The 20,412-nt window shown below is 33.1% G+C and overlaps 1 protein-coding gene and 1 pseudogene across 1 annotated transcript; both read left to right on the forward strand.

Moving 5' to 3' along the window:
- The first annotated feature begins 4,786 nt into the window (after positions 1 to 4,786).
- On the forward strand, positions 4,787 to 6,483 carry LOC114166542 (putative UDP-rhamnose:rhamnosyltransferase 1). The gene has a single exon (XM_028051290.1). It carries the CDS (start codon positions 4,936 to 4,938, stop codon positions 6,244 to 6,246), a length of 1,311 nt encoding a protein of 436 aa, XP_027907091.1. The 5' UTR covers positions 4,787 to 4,935; the 3' UTR covers positions 6,247 to 6,483.
- An 8,232-nt stretch (positions 6,484 to 14,715) lies between these two features.
- Positions 14,716 to 16,412, forward strand: LOC114166675 (annotated as a pseudogene).
- Positions 16,413 to 20,412: the final 4,000 nt, after the last annotated feature.

Consider the following 20,412-nt stretch of genomic DNA (forward strand, 5'->3'; position numbering starts at 1 on the left):
CGATAATGTGAAAAAAAATTGACAAAAAGATGAAGGTATATATTATCATTACGATGGTAAAGGTCATTTGAGTTGTACTTATTGTACACCAGAGCATCTTACAAATAATGAGAAGAACATAGAAACACATTTTGCTTATGAAGATGGTGATTCTGATTATGGCCATATGGATGCTACTCATCTTAATATTGTTATTTTCTTTGCTAAAGCAAATGAAAGCATTGATCACCTAATTGATTATGAGAGTGTGAAAAAAAAAATCTCATATTGATATTTACGTTTATATGAAAAACGAATGTTTTGCACTAGTACCAAAAGATATGCGTCTTATTGATAGTACAACAACTTATACAATTCTCAAGAGTAATAAATTTTTCTCTTGTTTGATAATGTGAGACATCGATGTTAGTATTATTTATAGTACTACAAATATATTTGAAGACTCTAAAAGAGCTACTATACTTCTACCAAGAAGTTGAATAGAAACTTATTAAGTTTCAATGATATTTGTCTGAATGGATATTATATTCAGACAAACAATAAAAAAGATATGAAATATCTTTATATCTCTATGATTGAGTTGAAAAAGAAAGTGTATTGGAGAAATTATCAACATTCTCTTATAGTTTGTACTACAAGTTTATTAGTACAATTTAAATGCATGTCATGGTAAACCAGAAGTTTACAAATCAAAATGATTGCCTTGTTTGACATGATCATTTATTATGATGCGAAAAAAAAAAGGGTTGAAAAACTCATGTGAACACGTTTGAAGCGTGGTAGACCTATTGGTTCCAAAGATAAAAACTCTTGAATGAGAAAGGGGGCTAATATGCAAAATAACCTAATCGAAAAGGTTGAAATCCCAAAAGATTCATTTGACATAATTAATGGTTCGGTTCAAGAAGAACCTCAGGTACCTGAAATGGTTGAAAATGATGAGATCTCAATAAATTATGTCATGAATCATATAATATGGAACCAAAATAAAGTTAACATTGACGAAACTTTTACTTATAACTGTTAAGACTTTGGCAAGTGTACCAAGTCGCGCAAGTAGTAACCGGTAAGACCGCGATATCGTTTCCCAAGAGACTCGTGTATACTAAATATTTGCGTAATTAGTGACTAATTTAAACTAATGAATAAATTCATAATTTGGGTTTTTGTATGCAATAAAGTAAATGTTTCATAAACAAGTAAAATTGAACTTGGATATTTGAAGACTCTAGAAAATGGTAAAGACTAGAAATGCAATGGATTGATATTGTTGGAGTTAGACTTCACCTACTTCACTCTCATGTATATTAAACAATAAAACTCTTCTCCATTAATTACTAATGTCAACCCACAAGTCTACTCAAACTCTAATCCCTTAGTTGAATGAGCCTAGGTTCCCTTATTTAGAGTCAATTCCTTGAATCCCTAAATAAATAAACCTGCTTTACAAATTAGGGTTTAAGACAACTAATGGGTCAAGTTCCATTCCTAGATACAAGTTCCATTAGGTATCTTGTTCAAATTCTATGTTTCAAGAGATATTTTCCAATACCTAATGACCCAAATATCATGCAATGAATGGGTAAAACAAAGCAAGCCTTAAATACATAAACAAAGATACTAGAAATCAATGGAAGAAGCATATATATATTTAAACCATTCGAAAATACATAAGAGTTCAGTGGCTACATCTAACCCCAACAAAAATGGGTTTAGCTCTCCATTGTCATGGAGAGCTCAAGCTTACAAAATGGAAATGGAAGAGGGAGGAGACACAAAGAGGAAGATGGAGTTGTTCCCACAAGCCCTAGCAGACCTCCAAGCGTTTCAAGACGTGTTGTTCGAGCTCCCAAGTGTCCAAGATACGTTTCCCCTCGCGAAGACAGAAGAAAAAGAGCCAACTTGCCACATCAGCGAACACTGGCGCCTGGCGGAAGGGTCTCACCGCCAGGCGGTATCGAGCAAACAGGGGGCAAAACTGGCAGCTACCGCCCGGCGGTGTCCAGTTACCGCCAGGCGGTTCGTAACAAGGGCGCCTGGCTGGCGCTTGGTTGGCGCTTGACTGGCGGTCTGTTTCGCCTGGCGCTTGCTTCGTGTCGCCAGACACTTCCTGTTGGCATTTTTCTTCTTCTCCTTGCTATTCTGGGTCACTCATTAATCTGGATTTTTGGACAAAGCTTTCCATCTACAAAAAGGACACAAAAAATGGGGATTAGTGGTATATTTAGATAAATGTAACCCAAAATGTATTTATTTACAAAAGTAAGGTAAAATTGAGGATTAAGTAGGTTAAAAGCTTTGGAAGAGATGATTTTGCTAATGAAATATAGCTTGGATAATGGTAAAAATTAACATTATCAATAACATAGCGATGAATGCTATGAATGACAATGAGGATCAATAAGCAATGATCATTGAAGATTGTCGACAAAGAAAAGATTGGCCAAAAATGAAAATATGCAAAGAAGCATAATTATATTTGTTTGCTAAACGAAAGGTTTTTGAACATATAGTTCGCACACCTAAAGTTATGAAACTCGTTGGGTACATATGGATTTTTGCGCAAAAATCAAATTAAGAATGATGAAATTGTTAGATACAAAGCACAATTGGTTGCTCAAGGTTGTTCACAAAACCTTGTATTGATTTGTGAAAAAACATATTCACTAGTATTGGATGCAACAACATTGCAATATTCGATTATCCTAGTTGCACAATAAGGTTTGCATTTACATCTAATGGATGATGTTACAACCTATTTGTACGATTCTTTTGAGAATCATATTTATATGAAAATCCCTGAAGGATTTTATTTGCCCAACAAGACAAATTCTTAAGAGGGTTATTCAATAAAATTGAACATGCTCTTTTATTGATTAAAGAAATCAAGACGTGTGTGGCATAACCGTCTTATTGAGTACTTATTAAAAGAAGGATATAAAAAATGATCCTATTTGGTCTTGTATTTATATGAAAAGATCCAAATAATGAATTTGCCATAATTATTGTTTATGTAGATGACATAAACGTTGTTGAAACTACTAATAAGCTCACAAGGCAATTGAAAGAATTTGAGATGAATGATCTTTGAAGGGCAAAATCTTGTTTGAAATTAGAAATTGAGTATTTAAATAAAAGTATTTTTATACGTCAAGAGGCTTATATGATTAAGGTGCTTAAAATGTTCTAAATGGACAAGTCATGTTCATTATGCACTCCAATAGTTGTGAGGTCGTTAGATGTTGATAAAGACTCTTCTTAGACCTCAAGAAAATGATGAAGATCTTCTTGGTCTAGAAGCACCATATCTTAGTGTCATAGAAACACTAATGTATCTTGCGAATTATACTCGATCTATTATTGCATTTGCTATAAATTTGTTAAGCAAGATATAGTTCTTCAACTACAAGAAGAAAATGGTTTGGAGTAAAACATATACTTCGTTACTTTAAAGGTACTACGAATATAAGCTTATTCCATCCAAATGATTCAGATTCAGACCAATGGGTTATGGATATGCATGTTATTTTACATATTCTTACAATGTCACAATGGTTGATCACAAACAAGATGTTTGTACACATGTGGTAGCACAATGATTTCATGAAGGTATATGAAACAAACCATAGTAGCAACATCGTCTAATCATACAAAATTACGAGAAAAGTTGTGAATATGTTTGGTTAAGGTTTATAATTCAACATGTGCAAGAAACTTGTGACTATCCCCGAGAAAGATGGAATCAACAACCATCTATGAAGACAATAGTGTATTGTTCAATTGAAAGGATGATATAGATATCCAAAAATTCTTTCTTCTGAAAATATGACAAGTCTATTTGTAAAGTTTTTGCCAAGAAAAACTTTTGAGCAAATGACTCACAAATTCGGACTCTGTCACCTTAATGATGTAAATTTACATGAGGGGGAGAAATAGAATATGTGATGAACAATATTGTATTAAAGAATACAGAATGTTGTACTCTTTTTCCTTCACTAGGTTTTTTTTATCCCAAAGGGTTTTTTCTAGTAAGGTTTTAACGAGGCACATTCTTTATCAATGGACACTCAAGGGGGAGTGTTATGAATTAATGATTGTCCATTGATTTGATACATTTACTCATATGATTCATTACTCTTTATGGTAAATATTTGTATTAACTAAGTTGATTTGTTTTCTTTATGGATTACATATTGTATCTATAAATAGGACTCTTCCTATCAATAAATATACATATGAGTTGCTCCCTATTCTCTCGTTCTCTATTCTCAATTGTTTCTTCTCTTCTTTATTATCTATTATTCTTCTCTGTTATTCCCTTTATTTCATAACAAAATTTAAAATTTATAATAAAAAAAATGTAAAAAATTATAAATTAAACTTTTTTTATGCATCATTATTAAGTTTTTTATACTCTTTATTTTTATTTAGTAAAACTTTTTATGGGAGAAAGATGTTCATATTTTTCTTTTTGTCAATGATGTTTCATTTAAATTGAATTTCAATTCTTAATTTTGATTATTTTCCATCTTGATATAAAATTTGAAATAATTTTGTACTATATTTTGTTAAAAATAAAGATAAATAACTTAAATAGATTTTTCATCATAAAAGCCATTGAAATATTGTTATTTAATTTTATAAAAGAAATTGTAATTATATTTTTATAAACTCAAATAATAATAAATATAATATAATATTTGAAACCCACGCGATTCACGGGCACAGATATTACTGATCAGAATTGATGAGTTGAAGTGAGCGGGATCACATGTGTTGGATTTCAAGGAACGTGTGCGACATTTGTGGTCCAAAAGGTTGGCACTAATGTGGGAAACTACAAGAGATACACTACTCAATTTTCTACATATCGGACAATAAATAACCATTCATGATAAAGAAGACACATGTTCATGCTTAAACACAAGCATATCCATGGCGGAGCAGAACGAGAAGCTTCACATTGTGGTGTTTCCATGGCTGGCATTTGGTCACATAGGCCCATTTTTTGAGCTTGCAAAACTCATAGCTCAAAAGGGTCACAAAATTTCTTTCGTTTCCACACCTAGAAATATCCATCGCCTACCCAAAGTGCCTGAAAACTTGCAACCTTTGGTGGATCTCATACAACTGTCACTGCCCCGTGTTGACAAGCTCCCAGAAAATGCAGAGGCCACAGTGGACATTCCTCACCACCTCATTCCACACCTCAAGCAGGCTTTTGATGGTCTTCAACAACCTTTGACCATGTTTCTTGAGAGATGCAAACCCCATTGGATAATATACGACTTTGCACCCTATTGGTTGCCTCCAATATGTTCTCAGCTAGGAATCCCCTGCATCTCATTCTCTATTTTTTCTGCATTTATTCTGCATTCTACTTTAACATTTATGAGAACAAAAACAAGTGAGTATCTGAGGGACAAACATATTGAACATTTTGAGAGAAATGAATCGGGGGTTTCAGACGTGTTTCGAACCCAAATAACTTTTGATGCTGCTCAAGTTATTGCTTCAAGAAGCTGCATGGAGATGGAAGGTGAGACTCTCAACTTGTGTAAAAGTGCATATAGTAAGCCAATGATACCAATTGGGTTATTGCCACTTTCACTAAAGTTCAGTGAAGACAGCAATGATGAAAACTGGGATACCATCTTTAATTGGTTAGAAAAACAGGAAAAAGGGTCAGTGGTTTATGTAGCCTTTGGAAGTGAAGTGACACTAAGTGATGAAGAATTTACTGAAATTACAAAGGGAATAGAAATGTCTGGTTTTCCATTTTTCTGGGTTCTAAAGAAGCAAAACACCTCTAACGTTGAGTTGCAGGATCTGGTTGTGAATAACTCAGGAAAGGGATTGGTGTGGAGAACATGGGCACCACAGATGAGGATTTTAGCACACAGGTCTGTTGGGGGGTTTCTGACTCACTGTGGTTGGAGTTCAGTGATTGAGGGTCTTCAAGTTGGGTGTCCACTTGTTATGTTGCCCTTCCAATATGATCAATTTACAGTTGCTAGGCTTATGGAGGAGAAAAGGGTAGGGATCAAAGTACAGAGAAGTGAGAATGATGAGAAATTCAGCAGGGAATCATTGGCCAATGCATTGAAAGCAGTGATGTTGGAAAAAACTTACAAAAGTGAAGCAGAAGAGATGAGTAAGATAGTTGGGGACAAAGAACTGCACCAAAAGTATATAGATGAGTTTGTTGAATATATGGAAATCCATAAACCTGTCTTAAAGGATTAGCCTTTCTCACATTCTGTTATATCAGACAAAATAAGTCGCTTTATGCTGGACAATCACTTGTTGTATGAAACAAGTGGTTTGGTGTTGTGTTTTTCTTGTCATATGTGTTGTGGTTTATTATTTGTAATTGATGCATGTCTTAAGGTTGTTTGTTATTTATTATTATTGTAATTGATGCATAAGGTTTAAGGATATTTGTGTATGATTTCCACAATAAACATTTTGGAGTGAAGTTGAGTGACGTCATTTATATTATAACTTTGACTTTTCAATTTCTCACTTTTTACTATTTAACATGAACCAGGTTAATAAATAAAAAAATGTGAGAACTCATTGTATAATTTTTCTAAACAATCGTACATGTTGTCACATCAAAATATTAGTCTTCAAGCAAAGAACTAAAAGCGGGTAAGGCTTTTCCATTTTTTTTTTCTCTTATTCTGTCGTGCTTCTAGAACGTATTCCTCATAAACTGAATTTAATATTTTAAAATATATTTAAAAAACGTTGTAACATATCAAATTTAGTATATTTAAAAGGAAAATCCAAGATAGAATGTGAACATCACTTTTATCAACTAAAACTGTGAAAAAAGCAAATAGTTCGTTGCATAATAATCTGCTACATAACAACCGGGAAAAAAGCAAATAGTAAACAATTGTCCAATCTTCTATACATAAACAAATTGTTCCGCAGTGGTGGCGGTTTGGGTTCGCTGTGATTCTGGTTCACAGCCACGGTGGCGGTGGTGCGGTTGTTAGCCAGCGCCGGTGGGGAGCACGGAGTTTTTTCCTCCGTTGGTTCTGTTTTTGCAGTTCTGCGTCGCGGTGGCTCCCATCTGGTTGCGTTTGCGGGAGTTGAGGTGCACACAGAGGTGGCTTCTGCTCTTTGTCGTGGAGGATAACCAGCCGTGATGTCCCTCTCTCACGGTGCAGATCTGGTTGTTTTTCTCTCTTGCGGTGGTCTCTCTGTCGCCGGTGATGGTTTCCGTTGGCACTAAAGCGTCGTGGTGGAGGATGTACTCCGGTGCTGGTGCGCCGGCAGTAGGACGCGTTTGCGATGGTGATCAAATATGGTGTTAGGCATGCACGTTCGTTGCCGCTGTGTAGTGGCTCGCAGGAGAGGAAGTGGGGGAAAGGGTGTTCATGGAGTAGATATGTTTTAGCGATCCCATTTTTGATTTGGTTTTGGTTATAGTAGAAATCAGAAGACCCGTAAGACCCCCATAAAATTAGAGCGATCAAAACATATTATCCCGTTTATTATTGGTGGTCCATCTAGTACATCTAACTCCACTAATTTATTAATAAATTAAAAAAATTCGAATTAAATTTGTTGATCATTAAATGAGTTGACTTAGTAACTCACTTAAAAATTAAATATAATTTTTTGAATTAAATATAGTTTTGGAATGAGTCCATTTTGAAATTTTGGACTAATTTATTATTTGATATTTCGAAATATGTGAATTTAATCTTTTTAATCAAATTTTGTTAAGTTTATTTGTTATTTAAAGCGCGTTTCATAATAGTATTTGCCTTAACATTAAAGCAAAAGTGTGTCAAACAGTATAAATAACTCAACTATAATCCTGAGATGCATACGAAACATCAAATAAACCCAACAAAATTTGATTAAAATGACTAAATCCACGTATTTTGAAAGATGGAGGGTTAAATTGGTCCAAAGTTTCAAAATGGACTAATTCCAAAATTCATTGAAAGTTAAGGGACCAAAAACATATTTTACCCTAATTTTTTTTAGTAAAAAAATCAACAAAATTATAATTCTGATTAAAATCTAAATAAACTTCGATACAATCGAAATATAATTCAAAATAATGGTCAACCTCAAATACAAGTCAAAATCTTCAAAATCACAAAAATATTAGGTTTGAATTTGTCAATCCAATATGTTGACTAAAAATAATAGTCCAACCCAACTCAAATATAAAAAAATTGTGTGGTCATTTATTTGCGGGTGGGTTGGTAAGCCAACTCGACTCACTACGGACTCAACTCGGGTGAGTCAGGTTCTTGTTGGACCAGGTCAAAAATTGACCCGTACTGAAATTTGTAAAAGAAATTCAACCCAACATAGCCTAAACCCGTGGTGGGCTAGGTTGGCTCATGGGTTTTGACCCACTTTGACAACTCTAAATAAAATATAGTTTTATTTATTTTATATGTCATCTCTTCTCACTTATGAAATAATTATATTTGAGTTTTTTTATATATAAAATAAATATATTTAGTTTCGAAATAAATAAATATTCAAATTTTGGTAGTTTAGCATTTTTAAGAGCAAATTGAATCAAGAAGTTGTCAAAGTGATCTCTATTTAGTAGATAGTGAGAAATGTTAAATGTTTGTGTTTATGTATATCCATGTGAGTATTGGTCGGTCCAAAGGAAGATTAATATTTGGCTCAATTGCATACACATTTGTGATTGTAAACATGTGATAATTGTAAGGTTTTGCTTTGTTAATGATAAATCAATCCAAAGATGAGTTTGTTGTTGGACATGCTTTATTATTAATTTTTGATCATTACAACAAGATATCTCTAACAATTAATATTATTGTCCAAAGACTTTATATTAATGGTGCATTAGGTGTCTTAAGATAAGTTGGAGCATTATTTGAATTTATTTATTCTTTTTATGATGTGAGCTTAATGATATTTCTCTTGTTTTAAATTCAGCTACAATTGCTACTATATCTGTTAATCCAAACTGAGTTCTGATTCTTAATGAAACTTTTCTCAAGGACTCTAATGAGAACATAAAAAATGTTTTTGGTTGCAATCTTGACTTTATAATAAGGATTGAGAAATTCACTTCTCCTATAGACTACCTTACCTTTAAAGAGAGGAAAAACTATGAGAAGTGAATTCGCTCAAATCGTATAAGTCTTTCTTTGGTCTATTTTGAGGTCAATTTAGCTTTAGTACCAAGAAACACTTAGTGGTTAGATTTTGGTGCAACTACTAACATATGTGTTTGAATTAAAGGTTGCATAAGCTACTGAAAGCTAATTGATTATGAAAGATGGATCTATGTTGGAGATAGCAAATCAGTGGAGGTGGAAGTTATAGGATATTATAGATTATTATTGTGCATCAATTTTTATTTGGATTTGAAAGACATTTTTGTTATGTTGTCATTTAGACGAAATTTGGTTTCAGTTTCCTTTCTAGATAAATTAGGTTATTTGTGTGCATTTGGAAACAATGAATTTAGGTTGTCTTTAAATTCAAATATAATTGGAACTAGTTCACTTTTGGCTAATGATAATCTATATATGCTTGATACAGTGACTTCCTATATTGAATCCTTAAATACGGAATCGTGTGGTACTAAGCCTGAAATTGAATATATTGATTTAGGAGGATTATGGCATAAGCGTCTGGGTCACATATCTAAGAATAGAGTTGAACGACTTATGTCTAATGGGATCTTGAATTCCATTGACTTCATAAATCTTGATGTTTGTTTTGAATGCATTAAAGGTAAATAGACCAAACAACGAGATCAAGGGCTATAAATTCTTTGATCCCAAATTAAAGAATAATTTTTTTAAACGAGATCTGCCACATTCTTTGAGGGTATTAAGTTTGGGAGAGAAAATAAGATAGAGACTTCGTCTTCAAGGAAGAATTGGTGACAATTCCAAATCTGATTCATACAATTGCTTTTGATGAAACGAGTTCAAAACCTCGAAAACAAACTCAAGATCCTCAAGAACTTATGCCTCATGAGTCAATTACTTTGCGAAGATCCATAAGAAAAAGGAGAAGTGTTATTCTAGGTGATTGTGTACGGTATTTCTCCAAGAAAAAAAAGGGAAAATAATGGTATGATGGAAGATGAACTAGCCAACTTCCGTCAAGCCATGCAAGATCTTAATTCAGAAAAATGGATTGAAACAATGAATGAGAAGTATAAGTCCATGCAAGACAATAAGGTTTGAGAATTTATCTCATTACCATAAGGTGTAAAACCCATTGGTTATACTCAAAAGAGACTTTCTCTCCAATTTCATCAAAAGACTTTTTTATGACAATCATGGCTCTTGTTGCACTTTATGATTTGGAACTTCATCAAATGGATGTTAAGACTGTGTTTCTTAGTAGCAACATTGATGAGATGATTATATAGTGTAACCAAAAAACTTTGTATTAGGAGACTCAAAGAATATGGTTTGCAATTTGACAAAATCCATTTATGGGCTAAAACAGGCATCTCGTCAATGGTACCGTAAATTTCATTAAGTGATGATCTCATTTGGTTTCGAGATGAATGTTGTTGATGATTATGTGTATCACAAATTCAGTGGCAACAAATTCAATTCAGTCAATCAATGCCCAAAAGAAATTTGGAAATTCAGGAAATGTCACTATAAAGAGTTTGATGTATGTACAAGTATTTATGCATTTGGATATATCTTCCATAGTTGGGGTATTAGAGAAATATTTAAGTAGTATCATTTGGAAAGCAGCTAAGGAGTTATGAGGTATTTTCAGAGAACAAGAGATTATATGCTCACATATAGGGACTCAAATCAGTAAGAGATCATTAGGTATTTTGACTCATATTTTTCAGGATGCTATAAGGCATCAAATAAGAAATATGGTTGAGGAATTTTTTCATAGGGTTGCGCATTGTGAAAGAATTGAAAGACTACTTAAGTTATACTATCACAACAAATCAGTTGTATTGTATTTTAACAACAATAAGGTACATAATGTATAGTTTTCAATAGAACAATAAGGAACAAACTCCATGATGGCAAATCCTCTTACTAAGGGACTTCCACCTAAGGTCTTTCATGAGCATGTTGCTCATATGGGTGTTTTGTTGTTTGAGGAGTCTTTGGTTTAGTGGGAATTAGTCCTTTTTATGCGTTTTGTGTTCTATAATTGATTTTATGCATGCATGCATTGTCTTTGGACATTGGATATTATTCAGAAATTACACTCTATATATTAAGGTTATTATATTTATCTCATTGAGATAAAGTAAGGACCAATTGAAAATAGACGTGTACAAGCCACCTTCACGTAATTTTCATGCTACACATTTCATGATGAGTCCATGTCATTTGGTTCTGTCAGCATTAGTGATTATTGTCAAGTTTAGTTGCGATTAACGCAATGAAAACTGTTTTTGTTCTATATGCAGATGTAATCAATGGACATGATCTTTTGAGTATGCTCAATGCATATAATGACAATTTTGAGCTCATAAAGTCTAACACATTTATAAGGATTTATAAGGATATGTATATATTTGTGATCAATGGGAGATTGTTAGGGCCATTATATATTATTAGCCAAATATTAAAGTAATCTAATTAATTAAATCTATGATTAAATATGTAAATACCAATAATATTCTAGTTCGATGAAAGAAACAAATTAGAAATATTGAAATTAAGTAAGTAAATAGATGAGGTTACATAAAGCATCATGGTCACAGTACATATTATTCATATTTCTTTCTCTACCTCCGCTTAGAAGAAAAAATAAAGAAAAAACTTTTAGATACCATAGAGTTGGAAGATCACATAACAATCTTTCATATTATTCCCAATAATCAAGTACGATTTTACATTCTATTATTCGAAGTATTGAAAACTGTTAAATTACTATGAGTTTATTGCTCTTTTAATGTTATCATAATCTAAAAGATGTATATATACTCGTCCCAGATAATAAATATAATATAACTTTTAAATCCATGCGATTGATTCTCAAGTACATATAGCTGCTAATTAGAATCGATGAGTTGGAGTGGGAGATCACATATGTTGGATTTCAAGGACCATGTGTCATTATTTAAGACCATTACCCACCAGTGCAGGAAGGGCCTTTGGCAGCGGTTGTTTATCATATTCTGCACCGGTTCGCGAACCGAAGCATATTGGGGCGAGGCCAAAAGAGCACAGCTAGTTATCTATAACATATTAATATGCCTCGGTTCAGACGAACCCGAGGCCATAGAGCCCACCTTTTGGCCTCGGTTTTCTGTGCCACCCGAGGCCATATGAGCTGCTTTTTTTTTTTTTAAATTCGAAACCCTTTTGGTGGTTTCGGCAGTGTTTTTCGAAACCCTTTTCGGCAGTGTTTTGCAGGTCTACGGTGGCCATGGTGGTGCGCGGAACAAGCTTTGCGGAGGCGTGAAGGGTGAACACTGCTGGAGGATGGCCGCGCCGCTGCTGGTTCGTGAAGTTGCTGCCATGGCTACTGCAGTTGCGTTCGTGAATGGCGCAGGCATGGAGGTTCTGCTCACGGTGGTTTCCGGCGAGAAAAAGATGGTGCGTTGCAGTTCGTGGTGCAGATCTCGCTGATGGTGGCGCGGTGGTGCGGTGGCTGCCGGCTCGCGTAGAAGTGGAAGGAGGCTCGAACAGTGGTGCGGCGCAGATGCGACTGTGAATGGAGATGGTGTTGCGAACAGGTGCAGGGACGTTGGTTGAAGATGATGGAAGCTTGCAGGTTGCAGGTGCGTGGTTCAAACTGCTGGAGGTTGTTCTATGGTAGCAATGGAAGGCTGTTCTGGTTGTTGCTGCCGCTGGTTTTGCTCCTGCAGAGAGAAATGGAGGAGAGAAATGGAGGAGCTGCGCGCGCGAGGAAGAAAGGGGCTGCAGTTTTGACCTAATTAAACACTATGGCCTCGGTTCAATTTAGAACCGAGGCATATACCACCTTTTGCCTCGGGTCCCCACCACCCGAGGCCTAAAACCACTTTTGGCACCGGCTATTCTCACAACCGAGGCCTATAAGTCAAAACGAGAATGGCATTTTTGAAATTTTGGGCATCCTTTTTGGCTTCGGGCCTTCTTAACCGAGGCCTAACAGGGCTTTTGGCTTCGGGTTTTTTACAACCGAGGCCTATCACTGGTTTTGGCTTCGGGTTGTAGGGGAACCGAGGCATAAAAGTTGCCAATAATTGCAAAATTGCCACCGCGCCATTATAGGCTTCGGTTCCTGGCCAACCGAGACCTATAAGGCGAGGTAGAAATCCTATTCTGCACTAGTGACCTTCAACTGTGGTCCAAGGTTGACAAGAGAGGCACTAATGAACAGAAAAAAAAAAAAAAAAAAAAGCTTACAATGTTACCATTTAGTTCTCCAAAACGTTTAAATTTTGAAGTCCATATGTTTTCAATCTTTTTAATGTATTTGAACCTATTCCATTAATGTAATATTAACTTTAATATATTTTTTACTTTATTTTGTTTTATTGAATTTTTTTTCCAAAATATTATTATTATTATTATTATTATTATTACAATCCAATCCTAATTCAAACTCATTCTTAATAAATTAATTAAAACAAACATGATATGAATTAAAATAATTACACCAAAACTTCAATCAAAAATAAGATTCAGATTTTGAAAATTTGGCAAACAAAAGCTTCAAAATTAAAAAATTTTAAGAGCGACTTTTGAATTTAAAATAGATTAAATAGAAATGAAAAAATGATAATATTTTGGATTAAAGAGTAAGAAAAATGTACAAAGCATTTAAGCAAAGATAATAACATTTAAATCCAAGTTATTAAAACCTCTCTTGAATGCTTCAGTTTTCAATATTATATGTTCCTGTTAAACATAATTAACTTCTTTTAAAAATGGAAAGATTTTAGCTTATGGGAATGTTACATGCATGTTTCAATGTCACTATTTTAGTCTTATGAGAATGTTACATGTGTGTGTTTCAAAGTCACGTGTGAAATTAGGATTAAAAACATCAAAAGGAATCGAAACTCTGTTAAATAAAAGAAAAATACATTTAGGATGAGAACAAAATTTGTAAGTTGAAGAGGTCAAAAAATACCGTGGTTCTTAACAATATAATGGAGATAAGAAATGAATCCGTTAAGTATGATAAATAAATTTGTTTTGGTAGGTAGTGTTGAAATTCATTTTTATTTTGACCAAAATTTCATACAATAATCGAATATAGATAGGATTATAAAAAATACCTAATTCTTTTTTAATTAGATAATATATATATATATATATATATATATATATATATATATTTCTGTTTTTATTATAATATATAGGAAAATGATTTTTTAACTATTAAATTATGACAACTTTTTTTATAATTTTAGGTGACATTTTTTAAGTAATTTTTTGTTTTTTTATTTTTTTATTCTTTTTAATATTTTAAAATCATTTAAAAAATGTGAGAAAATTATCAAAATTTATTAATCAAAATTTTAAAACCCATGATTGATATTTTCGCCTGCCAATTAGAATCGATGAGATGAAGTGAGTGGGAATCACATATGTTGATTATGTGTCACTATTTAAGACCATTATCTTCAAATGTGGTCCAAGATCGACAAGAGAGAGAGGCACTAATGAACAGAAAAAGAAAAAAAAGGCTTACCATGAATATTAATAAGTATTCAAAACTCATTTAAAGTTGATATTTTCTATATATAGGAGGATAAATAACCATTCATGATAAAGAAGCCACACGTTCATGCTTAAACACACGCATATCCATGGCGGAGCAGCGCGAGAAGCTTCGCATTGTGGTGTTTCCATGGCTAGCATTTGGTCACATAGGTCCATTTTTTGAGCTTGCAAAACTCATAGCTCAAAAGGGTCACAAAATATCTTTCATTTCCACACCTAGAAATATCCATCGCCTACCCAAAGTGCCTGAAAACTTGCAACCTATGGTGGATCTCATACAACTGTCACTGCCCCGTGTTGACAAGCTCCCAGAAAATGCAGAGGCCACAGTGGACATTCCTCACCACCTCATTCCACACCTCAAGCAGGCTTTTGATGGTCTTTAACAACCTTTGACCATGTTTCTTGAGAGATGCAAACCCCATTGGATAATATACGACTTTGCACCCTATTGGTTGCCTCCAATATGTTCTCAGCTAGGAATCCCCTGCATCTCATTCTCTACTTCTTGTGCATCTATTCTGTATTCTTTTACAACATTTATGAGAAGAAAAACAAGGGAGTCTCCGCGGGGCAAATATATTGAACATTGTGACAGAAATGAATCGGGGGTTTCAGACGTGTTTCGAACCCAAATAACTTTTGATGCTGCTCAACTTATTGCTTCAAGAAGCTGCATGGAGATGGAAGGTGAGACTCTCAACTTGTGTAAAAGTGCATATAGTAAACCAGTGATGCCAGTTGGGTTATTGCCACTTTCAGTAAAGTTCAGTGAAGACAGCAATGATGAAAACTGGGATACCATCCTTAAATGGTTAGACAAACAGGAAAAAGGGTCAGTGGTTTATGTAGCTTTTGGAAGTGAAGTGAGACTAAGTGATGAAGACTTTACTGAAATTACAAAGGGAATAGAAATGTCTGGTTTTCCATTTTTCTGGGTTCTGAAAAGGCAAAACACCTCTAACGTTGAGTTGCAGGATCTGGTTGTGAATAACTCAGGAAAGGGATTGGTGTGGAGAACATGGGCACCACAGATGAGGATTTTAGCACACAAGTCTGTTGGGGGGTTTCTGACTCACTGTGGTTGGAGTTCAGTGATTGAGGGTCTTCAAGTTGGGTGTCCACTTGTTATGTTGCCCTTCCAATATGATCAATTTATAGTTGCTAGGATTATGGAGGAGAAAAGGGTAGGCGTCAAAGTACAGAGAAGTGAGAATGATGAGAAATTCACCAGGGAATCCTTGGCCAATGCATTGAAAGCAGTGATGTTGGAAAAAACTTACAAAAGTGAAGCAAAGGAGATGAGTAAGATAGTTGGGGACAAAGAACTGCACCAAAAGTATATAGATGACTTTGTTGAATATATGGAAATCCATAAACCTGTCTTAAAGGATTAACCTTTCTGCCATTCTATTATATCAGACAAAATAAGTCGCTTTATGCTGGACTATATCTTTCTGTATCTCAGTAATCTCAGCCTATGCCATCCCAGATTTAAATTTGTTTTATCATTGAGGACAATCACTTGTTGGAAGAAACAAGTGGTTTGGCGTTGTGTTTTTCTTGTCATATATCGTCAGCAAGGATGTGCAAAGTTTATGTTGTGGTTTATTATCTGTAATTGATGCATAAGTTTTAAGGTTGTTTGTTATTATATGTAATTAATGCATAAGTTTTAAGTTTCTTTGTGTGTGATTTTCCACTATAAACATTTTGGAATGAGTTTGAGGAAACTGATTTCTAACAGTAAACAATAATATATATTATCACATGAAAATATTGGTCTACTAGCCACAAAGCAAAGAAACTAAAGCAGGTAAGGTTTTCTCAATCAATATAAACAGCAATAGCCAATTTCAATCAGGTAAAAAAAAGAAAAAAACAAAAGACATGGAGATTTTTGGAGCCAGATATGGCGCATTCAATAGTCTATATATCTCATAATAATTGTTCTTATACTGTATCTTCAGATTTCCCAACACACTTGCAAGGACACGTCCTTGTCGTGCCACACTAGACCACATGTTTCTAGTTATATTTCGCAGATATCTTAACTGTGAAATTTAGCGGTGTTTTTCTTGGCTCATAGTGTTTATTATTGTTCTGTCATTTCACAGTGGGGACTTGTGTCGAAATTGGAGCAATGTCTTGTTTGTGTAGTACTTCAAAAAATTTCAGACGAGTACCTATAATGTAGAGACTTGCTCTAGTCATCTATAACATATTAATATGCTCACATGCACATTTATTACCAACTAAACATATTACAATCAGTATTTCTTGTAAAAGTTTACTTATACAAATTTGGATTTGTTTTAGGTTTTTTTTTCTCTGTTATTCTTTTCCGCTTCTAGAATGCATTCATCAAAAACTGAATTTAATATTTTAAAATATATTTTAAAAAGTTGCAAACATCATACAGGGATGTATACAACTTTTGATGTGGCTATTTAATAGAAAAGAAAAGTTTTTAAAATGTGAAGCCCTACAGGTAAGTAATCAACCATGTTTAGATAAAAGTGAATGATAACAATATATATCTAGTTATAAATTTTGAAAAATGGTGTATAAATTGACAGTTCTATTATTTTATACAACCATTTTACTGTTTTATTAATTTTGTACTAAATAAAGTTATTATGAAATAAAATTATTATAATTGGTTTTCTCATTACAAAGTATTCAAACTATCTTTTTCGTACATTTTTCTTGATGACATTGATGAAAAGGAACCCAGAGAGGGCTAAACTCGAAACAAAATGGGTCATAGCATTTATTAAAAAAATCATAAAACCTTAATTTCTTTGAAGAAGAGACATGTTTCTACTGTACCCTAGGAAGAGTACGCATATAAACATAAAATGTCGATTTGAAATTAACCTCAAATAATAGAAACGGGGTTGAAAGTTTCACATTAACTAAAGATAAGGCTAATTTAGAGTATATAGTGGGTGCAAACCTCAACAACTTACAAGTTGATTTTTTAAGATTGAGTTAAACTTAAAAATCACTTTTTAATATAATATCAAAGTCATGAGTTAGAGCCTATCCTAAGGAAATTTGATGTTTGTTATGTTTATCGTTTCATTTGCTATCGAGCCACTATTACACTATTCATTAATCCCTAATCCCACACACGAGATATATATGTCTCGGCGTGATGGGAGGTGTTGGAAGTCTCACATTGACTAGGGATAAAGTCAATTTAGAGTATATAATTGGATGCAAACCTCACCTTACAAATCAATTTTGTAGGGTTGAGATAGGCTTAAAATCTACTTCTTAATAGAAACAACAACACAACTTTCAACTTTTAACTTCATGCATAAAACTGAAAAATTAAAAAAATGAAAAAAAATCTAACTCATTTAACTCCTAATAATTGCTCATGAGAAGTGTGTTGAGATAGTTAACAAAGATAAGCATATAGTAAAAATTCAAGATAAAACTCAACTCATATATGAACAATGTTATAAATTAATGGTTGTGCATTGATTTGATACGAACTCTTTCTATCATGGTCGTCCATTGATTTGATACGGACTCCTTTTATTAGTATTAAGACATACATAAAATTTGTTCTCCATTCACTCTCCTTCATTTTCTTCTTCTTTCTATTATTAACTTTTATTTTCTAACACGTTATTAGCAACTGAGCGCTAGTGGAAGTGTTTTCTCTCTAAGAATTTTTCTAATCCTTTCTTCATCTACAATTTTATCTTATATTTTTATTTTTTTGATAAGAATTGTTTGACTTTATCAATTTTCATCTCCTTATTATTATTATTATTATTTTTTTATTATTATGACGATGATTATTATTATTGTTATTATTATTATTATTATTTTAAATAATGCTTTATATTTTGATTCATGTTTCATGTTGCTTATATATAAGTTTTTCTTGATCAATAAATATTTTAAATCTTCTAAATATATATTTTTTTCTTCTTCTCCTCTTACCTACTAATACCTAATATTGATATTTATGTTTATATAAAGAATGAATGTTGGCACTAGCACCAATAATAAAGATCTGTGTCTTGTTGATAATGGAACAACTCAAACAATTCACAAGAGTAATAATAATTTTTTTTTCTCTAGTTTTATGGTACTACAAATATATTTGACGGCTTCAGAAGAGCTATTGTACTTCTACGAAGAAGTTTAATAGAAACTTATTAAATTTCAAGAATATTTGTTTAAATGGATATCATTTCGAGACAAACTAAGAAGGAGATATGAAATATCTTTGTACATTAGAATTGAGTTGAATAAAAAAATGCGTATTAGAGAACTGAGTTGAAAAAAAAATATTAGAGAAACTATTAGTCTTTTCTTATGGCTTGTACAACAATATATTAGTGCAATTAAAACACATGTCATTGTAAGGCAGAAACTTATGAATAAAAATGAATTTCTTGTTTGGCATGATTCGTTGGATCATTCTGGATCTGTTATGATGTGGAAAATAGTTGAAAAATTCATGTGGACACTCACTTAAGAGTCAAAAACATTTTAGTCCAATGATTTCTCATGTATTACATGTTGATAAAAGAAAGTTGACAATAAGACTATCACCAGAAAAATTATAAATAAGTCGATCTCATTTTTAGAATGAGTACAATGTGATATTTGTGGTCCAATACACCCATGATGTTGATCATTTAGATATTTCATGGTTTTAATTGATGCATCAACTATATTGTCACATATTTGTTTATTATCAACTTGCAATAAAACATTTGCAAAGTTATTAGCACAATTAAGAGCTCACTTCCTAGATTATTGATTAAGAAAATTCGTCTTGATAATGCTGGTGAATTTACATCTCATGCTTTTCATGAGTATTGTATGTCAATTGGAATTGGAGTTGAACATTTAGTAGTACATGTTCATACTTAAAATGGACTTGCAAAATCATTAATAAAACGTCTAAAACTGGTTGCAAGTAATGAGAGCTAATCCTCCATTGGCTAGTCACTACAAAAAATCGTATTAAATAGGTAGTGATTTGTTGTATATAACGATGCTTATGACCGCCACTTTTTGCGTGTGTGGTGTGTCCCCATACCGCCATACATCTTGCCGCCACAATGTATAATGTGGCAGTCTTATGCGAACAGCCGTAACACCCGCCATTTAATGCATTGTGCAAATAATGGCAGTTAAAACTGTCATAATTTGTTTATTTTAAAATAGTTCCAATGCAAATAACGACACCTACAAATGCCATTATTTGCATTGTACTGAAATGTAATGCAACGTTTCTAACTGCCATAATTTAAATGTAAAATTATTTTAACCATTTTATATCCTCATAATTTATTTAACCTATTTTTCATAAAATTAGAAAAGTAATATATATATATATATAGATAAACTTTTGATCACAAATATTTCATTCATAATTCATATTTTCCAACATCATCCATAGGTTTACATGTTAAAAACCAAACAAAAATAAGATCTTACATTACTATAACACATTTTTCTAAATTTCTATATCTATGTTCCTAACTAGTCTTGTCTCCTTGCTTTATCTTACGTCATTTGGCTATGGAACTTCACTATCTTTATGAAATGCTTGCTCCAACCCATGCTTACTTGGCTGTCTTTAGTCGTCACCTGCATAAGTTCCTACTCCCTTCAAAAGTAAGTGCTTAATTTCTTCTTGTAGCAGTTCAAAGGCAAATATAATAATGTTGAATTGAAAACCAAAACTATC

This window comes from Vigna unguiculata, chromosome 10 (genome assembly GCF_004118075.2).
Source record: "Vigna unguiculata cultivar IT97K-499-35 chromosome 10, ASM411807v1, whole genome shotgun sequence".
Classification (NCBI taxonomy): Eukaryota; Viridiplantae; Streptophyta; class Magnoliopsida; order Fabales; family Fabaceae; genus Vigna; species Vigna unguiculata.